The 9,510-nt window shown below is 34.0% G+C and overlaps 1 protein-coding gene across 3 annotated transcripts; it reads left to right on the forward strand.

Annotated features, from left to right (window-relative positions):
- The first annotated feature begins 209 nt into the window (after positions 1-209).
- On the forward strand, positions 210-7,083 carry LOC130896682 (exoglucanase B-like). 3 transcript variants are annotated; one of them, XM_057804940.1, is made up of 4 exons: positions 315-394; positions 1,404-1,643; positions 2,784-3,015; positions 5,314-7,083. In XM_057804940.1, the coding sequence occupies exons 3-4, from the start codon at positions 2,792-2,794 to the stop codon at positions 7,019-7,021; spliced, it is 1,932 nt and encodes a 643-aa protein (XP_057660923.1). In that variant the 5' UTR covers positions 315-394; positions 1,404-1,643; positions 2,784-2,791; the 3' UTR covers positions 7,022-7,083. The 3 variants fall into 3 exon arrangements, with proteins under 3 accessions (XP_057660921.1, XP_057660923.1, XP_057660922.1); XM_057804939.1 differs by having other exon boundaries at positions 321-921; XM_057804938.1 differs by lacking the exon at positions 1,404-1,643 and having other exon boundaries at positions 210-322.
- Positions 7,084-9,510: the final 2,427 nt, after the last annotated feature.

A 9,510-nucleotide genomic window follows, 5' to 3' on the forward strand; every position in this document is an offset into this window, starting at 1 on the left:
CTTTTTTTTTATATTTGTCTCAATGTAAATACATGATCTTGTGTACTTCTTTCTTTCCTAAAGCCGGTTTTGGTTGTCTATGATTTTCCTTAGTCTGTTCTGTAAGATACTTTCGTAGACTAACAGTGATTTGTTTAAATTTTAGGAGAATATAGTGAAATATTCACCACCGTTATAAGCGATTATTTTGAATCATATTAGATTTAAGTATTATATTCAATGAAACGATACTCAACTGATTCAAGTAGTTTCAGATAAGTAAATAATATATAATTACGTTATTCTAAAATATTGTCACAGTTGTTCAACTGTTCATCGATAAGTAAGTACATTTTGATAATACTGTAATGTTTTTCTTGATTCCTAATTGATTTAATTGTTATGCAACGGTGGGGTAAATGTATCCACCCTTCTTTTATTTACTTAATTCATTTAAACACTTACACAAGACGTAACTAATATCTAAGACTAACTAACTAACTAATATAATCACTACTTCGTAACTACATTTTTATTTTATTTAAAATCACTGATTACATTTCTATGATTCTAGAAAGTTCACAAAAAAACAAATACATGAAAAGACCTTCCTAGAATTTAGTTCTAGAAAAATAACAGAAACAATTCGCCGCTGTTCATAAAAAACTAAACTAAAAAATCAAATGCGCCGACAAATATCAAACGGTTCGGTGTAGTCACCAAATTTTAGAGTTCCATTATAATTGGACAGGACCGGCTTCACAGCCCAGCCCTCAATCTATTATCATACCAGTGATCATTTTTGGATTTCCAGTGAGGATTTATTCATATGAATGATCTGTTGATTGACGTCAATTATTTGAATAATCTGACAGGATAAATGTTGCTATCGTTGTCTTCAATTAAAAATTTGCTTTCAGCACACATTTTTTAACGACTTTGGTAAGTCTTGCTGGATACAGGGTTATATTCAACCATCGTTGTTTGATTCGAGACACATAAAAGTCAGTCAAGCAAGCGGCAACTTCCCTCCCTCGCCAAGTTAATACAAGTTTCGTACCAGCTCTTCATTAATTCTGTTAATTTATCATTAATGCTGTCGAACTTTGTTTTCTTTTACAGCGATCTGATTGTAGTTTTATTATTTAATCGCATGCCGCACGTGCTTGTTCAATTTGAATACTTTTGAGTGGGTCAATAATAACTTTTGATTCTTCATAATATTTTTCTTGTATCAGTTTACATGTTAGGTTCTGACCGCATTTTCTTTAAACCATCTTTTCTTCTCATTTTCACAGTCCAATCCTTTAATATCGATGCCAATTCTTCCTCTGTCCGATTTCTATCTAATTGATACTTTCTATCATTGCCATACTCCATAAATGCTTCCCATACAATTTGTTTAACTTAAACGGTATTTTTAGGTATGTTTAACCAAAGCGTGATATTTTGAAATATTAAATATTTGAAACGTTAAAATCGAAATAATATATACCTATCCATGGCAACGTGATAAAGTGAAAATATTGTTTTGATTGGTTGTTTTTAATCACATGACTTCAAATTAATTGATTTCATTGGATTTCTTCTGGAGTAAAAAATTTTTATTTATATTTGATGGAATTAAGAACAGGCCTCCTTATTGCTGTTACCTAACACTAATAGTAAGTTTCACCTCGCTTAGGTATTGGAGGAATAATACGACATTGTCTTTCTTTATCATGAAATTCTCATTTTAACCAATTATTGCCCCTGTCTTCTGGAAGTCGAGGTCAGCGAGTGTTATACTCTTTCTGCAAGTCTCCAACATGTGTTCCAGAAATGTGTATGAACCAGTGCTACAACTTAAGCACACTTAGTGGGTGTAGTGTCTATCTTTGGAAATAATTCAAAATGATTTTTTTATTTATTGGGTTCCAAACTAATATCTAATAGGTGGGTCGATTTTTTGAAGCAAGTCAATATTATCATCTCTGGATCTCTGGAGTTACAACGTAACTACATTTGGTGTTACTGTGTTATAAATTTGTACCACTTTTCTTAGCTCATTCATTATTCATAATTGAGTTCATAATATTCTATTCACGTTTATCCGAGTTGTGATTAAGAGTTTTTGACCCCTCTTTTATTTTTTTAGATGCTCTTTTATTGGCATTAAAAATATTCCATCCACTACATTAGCAGCTTTCTATTTCTTTCTCCACCAATTTTAATTGATACATTTTATTCTACTTTTACATCCACATAATATGTGACCTTAATATTAATTGCATTATTTTTTGCATTCCTTGTTTAACCTTTTCAATAACTGAAATGATATCTTCTGGTTCACTTCTTTGTTGACGCATTTTCACTATAAATCAATCAACATTTTCACATATCTATATCAGTCTTAATATTGTGACACTTGTATGAAGCTTTTGTTTCTATATTTCACTTGCAACATTTTCATATGAAAAATATAAAACCCAGCTAGGAGTTTATCAACCTTCTAGTCCCAGTCATTTAAATAAATTCGTGTATTTTACATCATTAGTTTCCAAAATATTGTTCCCTTCAAATTTAAAATCTTCACTCTCATTTTCTACTGTAGCCAACTTTCTCCAGCTTCACTACGTTCTGTCAATTTCTAATCCTATCACATATCTATAATCATGCATCAGATAAAACAGTTTCAACCTCCACTTTCCGTGATTCACTAATAGTTCATAAGATCGGTCGAGAAATTTGGTGTCCTCCATCTCATGAATATAATTTTCAGATTGTCCTATTCTATCAATATATTATATAACTTTATTTTTCAGAAATAATCATGCGAGCAGCTTTGATTTTTTTCTTGCTTGGCTATTTTACCAGAAATAGCTTGGCAGGAGTATATACAGACCGTTTCTTGGCACAGTATAATAAAATCCATGACGCAAACAATGGATATTTTTCTCCGCAAGGAATACCATACCATTCAGTTGAAACTCTAATTGTAGAAGCACCTGATCATGGACATGAAACTACATCTGAAGCCTACAGTTATTATGTTTGGTAAGAAGTTATTCGATTCATAATATGCATACAATGAATAGATAAAATATCATACCAAAATATCTATCTAGTTTTCAGTTGCATGATCAAAAAATTTCAAACCTATCAATCTACTGAATCAGTCTTACAATTCAATTTTAGCTCATAATAAAAAAGTTTTCTTCTTAATACAATTTCAACCCCAATTACTCCAAATTTAATATAAGTTACACGTTTTAGTATTAATTATGGCTGTGCAGCTAATTTTTGAGTTGTTGTCTCATACTTACTTTTAAGAGACTAATTTTTCTTCTTCCACTACAACCATTATTTCCAGTATTATTCAAAAGATATGTCCTCCTGTATATTTTTTTAAATGATTATACATAAATTAGTGAAATCTGAAAAATGAATTTTGAGGGATCTCTCTCACAAGGTGCTCAATAACTTCATATGGAACAGTCAAATCAATATTAATGACAATCCAGCAGGATGAAAGAAGCAATGGTAAATCCTAATTGTTACAAAATTGAAAATATAGTCTCAGATGACGACTATGGCCTAATACTCGAATTTTATAATATAAAATATATGAGCACAAAAATAAACTTAAAAATATATCAAGACAAAACAATTTCTTTTAGTGAAGAAAGTATTATCTTGAAGTGGATGTAAATACGCCTTTATGAGGTACCGAAATTACTGTTTCGTGAGACACATACTTAGTTGCCCGAGAAAGTTATTGTTTGGTCGAGTATCTGAGTTAACCTTCGGTCTATGAAAATGATAACTTGGTACTCGAAACGCGCGTCAGGCAGTTAATTGTAAGTGTTGCTGTAGTAGTAGTGTTAACGGTGTCTTCAGTATGAATACCACCAACGGTTCCAGATATTCCAGTTTAGCAGCGTTTCTTACTTTCTGATATACACAGCTCGACTCTTATGCCTCGAGTATAGTCTGGCTTACTTCTTAAATATGTCGTTTTCTTGGGTGCTTAGCCGTTCTGGACTGAGAGCCTCTCAGATTGACATTATAGTTTCCCAAACGGCTTTTCTTTGATTCTTATTAATTTCAGGCCTAAAAGATTAGATCTGTGATCTGAACATAATTTTTTTTATGAGCAGAGAGATAAATCTCATTTCGCACCGTCCAGTTTAGCAACAGTTCTTCTAGTACTCAAATTATGCCGAAGTACTGGGAAGATGGCTGCTAATGTTCCTTCAGCGTGATGAGCATTAGCTTGGGCTATTTTATGCCCACAATTGAACCATAAATTCGTCAAGTTCTTCAAAGGTCTGTTCCCCTTGGCGCCCTTCAAGGACAGCCTCATTTCTTTCAACCTCCATTGAAGCATCGGAGGTTAATTATTCCTGGCTGAAACTTTCGATACTACCGTTAACATTCATATTCTTCATTGGATGCCTTAGAAGTGTTGAAAGTGGATGCGACCGTTTTTTCTTCAAATCGTGAACTTATATTTCTCTGTGGAGGATGGTATAGCCAATCATCTCAATGGTAAGGAATGATAAGTCAAATGTACCCACCGTCATAAGATGAATCTTACTTTCGTCTTTTCGGTTTAGCGTTTTCAACGTTAGCTCTACTGCCTTTGAGCTTGTGAGATTTGCTACTTTAGTCGTTACCACCTCACCGACTGTGGTGCTTCACAATTGCCTCCGAAATTGATCTCATGTTTTCATCTAGAGAACACCATTTCCACTAGTACCTCTTCCATAGAAATTTGTTCGTCCGAGCTTTCCACATTTGGCAGAACAGCCACTTCCACAAGCTTAACTGCAGCTGGAATTTATATTTTGCACGATCATTCTCTTTTCTTTTTATCTGGTTTATCCTCTAGCCTCGCGGCTCTTACCTCCTTCGGTATAAGATCTTCGATGATGTAGTCTCTGCCTTCCATTTAGCCTGGTTGTTATAGGTTTTTCTTTTATCTGGCAGATGAATAGGAGGCTATCTGTTGTTTTTGTGCACCTTTCTCGAAAAGGATTCTTGAGTGAAAAATAGACGGATTCCCAGTGTGTGTGGGGTGTTTCCGCTATGTTTTTTCTTTATTTATGACTCTTGCAAAAGTTGGCTACACTGGGATTTAGATTTAGCTCGATTGGAAAACTTTCCCCTTCTATCCCAATATATATAACAGCACTAGAAAGGAATTTTATAATCCTAAATATTTTTTTTCATTTTCACATTTTACAAATTTATCAATAATCGCGCTAAAGAAAGAGAGTGCTTTTACCAAATTTCATCAAATATTCATTGCCATACTCAGCTAATAATGATCTGAATAATCTTCTATTTTAGGCTAGAAGCAGTTTATGGAAAAGTAACTGGTGACTTTTCAAAATTCAATCAAGCTTGGGAAAATTTGGAAAAATATATCATTCCCGTGACTGCCAGTCAACCTACAAACAGCTTTTACAATCCTAGTCATCCAGCGACATACGCTGCTGAACTGGATGATCCCAGTCAGTACCCTTCCCAGATTGATGCTAGCGTGCCAGTAGGCCAGGATCCTATATTTCAAGAACTGGTTAATGCTTATGGTACCAGTGACGTCTATATTATGCACTGGTTACTTGATGTTGATAATGTGTATGGTTTTGGAAATATTCCCGGTAGTTGTAATCTTGGCCCTGATGCTGGTGGTCCTTCTTACATTAATACTTTCCAGAGAGGACCTATGGAATCGGTTTGGAGAACTATTCCCCAACCAACCTGCGATGACTTCAAATATGGAGGTCCCAATGGATTCTTGGATCTATTCACGAAAGACAATAGTTATGCCCAGCAATGGAAATATACAGCAGCTCCTGATGCAGACGCAAGAGCCATCCAAGCTGCTTATTGGGCCAGTCAATGGGCTCAAGAAGTTGGTCAATTAGGAACAATTCAAAACACTCTAACCAAAGCTTCAAAAATGGGAGATTACCTCCGTTACGCTCTATTCGACAAATATTTCAAACAAATTGGATTTTGTGAGTCACCTGCTACTTGCCCAGGTGGGTATGGAAAAAGTAGTGCTCATTACTTATTGGGATGGTATTTCGCCTGGGGAGGTGCTCTCGCAACAAGTAATGGTTGGGCGTGGCGTATTGGAGACGGTACAGCTCATTTTGGTTACCAAAATCCTTTAACCGCTTGGATTTTATCTAATGATAATAATTTCAAGCCCCGTGGAGCCACTGCAGTATCAGATTGGGCAACTTCTCTTGATAGACAGCTTGAGCTATACGAATGGTTACAGACCGCTGAGGGAGCTTTCGCTGGAGGTGTCACTAATACTATAAACGGTCGTTATGATCCCGCACCAAGTGAATTGAAAACCAACACATTCCATGGCATGTTTTACGATTGGGAACCTGTTTATCATAATCCACCATCTAACAAATGGTATGGTATGCAACCTTGGTCAGTTGATCGGTTAGCTCAATACTATTATGTAACTGGAGATGCGAGAGCCAAAGCAATATTGGATAAATGGGTCACATGGATTCTAAGTAATATTTCAATTCAAGGAACTCAAAGTTACACCCTTCCAGCCGATTTATCTTGGAGTGGAAACCCACCAAACGTACACGTCACTGTAGACAGTTATAATAGCGATGTAGGAACAGCCTCAGCTACTGCTAGAACATTGGCCTATTATGCAGCTAAAGCTAATCACGCTCAAGCCAAACAAGTAGCTAAATCATTGTTAGATATTATGTGGACAAACTATCAAACAACCAAAGGTGTTTCCGCACCAGAAGCAGCTACCACTTACACACAATTCAATGAACCTGTTTACGTTCCACCCGGTTGGAACGGAAAGTATCCCAGAGGAGACGTCATTCAAAATGGCGCTACATTTATTGGTATCAGATCTTGGTATAAAAATGATCCTGAATGGTCTAAAGTTGAAGCCTATCTTAACGGTGGACAAGCTCCTACTTTCACATTCCATCGATTCTGGTCACAAGCTGATGTTGCTATTTCTCAAGCTGTTTATGGAATATTGTTCAATGAATAAGATGTAATATTAATTTTTGTTTGTATTTAATTGTTCAAATACAATTATAGCTATTCACGTCATGATTGATCATTCTTTTTGGAAAATTTCCAGGCGATAACAATGTAAGTGAAACCTAATAACAATTTATTTCATCCACACATTACTAAATGTGAACGGATATGTAGATTGAACCAGGGCGACTTAAAGCTATAGTAGTACTCGATGATTATTCATCTTGGATTTCCCAATTAGCAACAACATACCTAGTACATAAGGAGTCTCCCGCTATACTGATTATTCCGATCAAACCCATAATAGTTACTAGAAATCGGCAGTTCTCAATTATTTTCAAAACCTAGGCACAGAAGTAGATGAACTGTCATCCGGTTAATATTCGACAGCAGACGATTACACTTCAACCTTTTAACATTACGAATAATACAAATTATACTACCATTAATATAAATAAATGAAAAGTAATGTGTAACTAAACACAACACAAATAACCTGCTCTGCTCATCTCAATTCCAAATATTTTCGCAAGTATTTTTGCTTCCGGATAATTTCAAAAAAATATAATATGAAACGCGGCACTGAAGCCTCTTATCACTCGTGTAGGCACCGAAGCAACTAAACTCCAGCTTCGTAACAAAAAGTATGACTTTAGTGCCTTTATATATAAATATTTTTCTGTGACTGGAAGAAAGCTAACATTTTACCTCTGTTAACATGTAAGAGAATGTCACTCTCCTAGAATCCGTACTTTTTTCCGGATATTGTAAAATCATTTATAAGCAAAAGTAGATATTTAATTTTATAATATTTTATTATACAATAAAGGTGAATTTCCTTCATATCAAAAGTACAATTATTAAATGTGCATTGCATGAATGACACGTTCCTTGAACTTCGGTACAACAGTCAAATTTTCTTGTGATAAAATTATAGATATTCCTGCTCTCACAACTCCCGTTGATATACTTGGTCACTAATCCGGTATTATTTCAGCACTACCACACGTTCTAAACAATTCATCAACTATTTTTGTCCCGTGTGCTACCATTCATCAACATACTCTTCAGCAACCGTTGATGACTCTTTCAACCACCATGTTTGTTTAATGTTATAGAGTCTTCCCCAAATTCAACTTAAAGTGTAGCTCATGATCTTCGAAAGGAATTACCTATATATGAGTTGGTTTCTTCAAGTTGGAGAAAATTAGCCACTGTTTCGGGAACCTCATGAAAATGGTTTTTATCCGATTGATACATTGATACATCCTTTGTTGCTGCTGGACTATGTAAATTCGGTAAAATTTAACATATTTTCAGTAACCATAAATCACCTATTTAAATCATTTTATCTTTCTTCAAGTTTCATTATCATCTAATGTTACCTGATTGATATCACAAATTCGACAAACTCCCGCAATCCCAAAACAACGACAACCTTGACCATTAAATAAACTTCATCGGGACCATTAGGTGAAAAATCACTTATATATCTACTTGTGAAAATCACAGCTTTCATGGGCTTGTAGCATTTCCCATTTTGTTTCAGAAATGTAATTAGCTTGAAATATTTTGGAATATCTACATTATTGGTTCGTAGCATACTTTTAATCATTACACTGTTGATGGCTTTTGTTGTTGTGTGGTATTTTGAACAATTAGTTAATGACAACGTCTCTGACAAGGAAATGGCAGTAATTTTGGTGACGATACTTCGGCTACTTCTACTAATTCCGGTGGAATCAAAACTCGGAAACAGACATTTTTCATTTTACAGTATTGAAAATAACCAACAACAATTTTTATTAAATCAAATCACAAAATTAAATCGACACCTGTTTGATTAGTTTAAAAGTTTCCTTAGCAACGCAGGTCAAATTGTCGAGGTAAGTATAATATATAACCTACTAATTTTAAAATTTTATATCGATAATTAATTTGTTGAATATTGTAGTGATATAATTTTTCAAATTAAATCATCGTTTTTCTCGTTACAGAAAAAAAATGTGTATTATACGCGAGAAAAATACTAGATTTCAGCTTTCAGTTCTTTGTCTCTCCCCGCTTCGGATCGATAATATAACTTGAAGCTAAAATTTAGTATTTTTTCCTATGTATAATGAATAAGAAATTTTCGTCAAACTATACAAATTATATCAAACATTCAGAATTATAGTTATTTCTGTAGATATTTCAAACAAATTGAAAATAGATTAATATATACCCAATACTATTTAATTATATTTTATAATACAATTTTAGAGGAGTCGAGACTTAATTTTATTCATAAACTACTTGAGGGGCATTGAACAATATTTTAAAATTACGCCGACAAAATCATGAAAAAAACTTTATTGGTCCGTCCGTAATAGATAATATGTATCAGTTAATTTGGAAATGTCTTTTGATTATTAATTTATTCAGATTTGTAGTGTAGGAAAACATTAATAATTGAAGAAGAATGTGAATAATCTTTTGAGGATAAAATATTGGTAT

The sequence above is a fragment of the Diorhabda carinulata genome, chromosome 7 (genome assembly GCF_026250575.1).
Source record: "Diorhabda carinulata isolate Delta chromosome 7, icDioCari1.1, whole genome shotgun sequence".
NCBI classification, from domain to species: Eukaryota; Metazoa; Arthropoda; class Insecta; order Coleoptera; family Chrysomelidae; genus Diorhabda; species Diorhabda carinulata.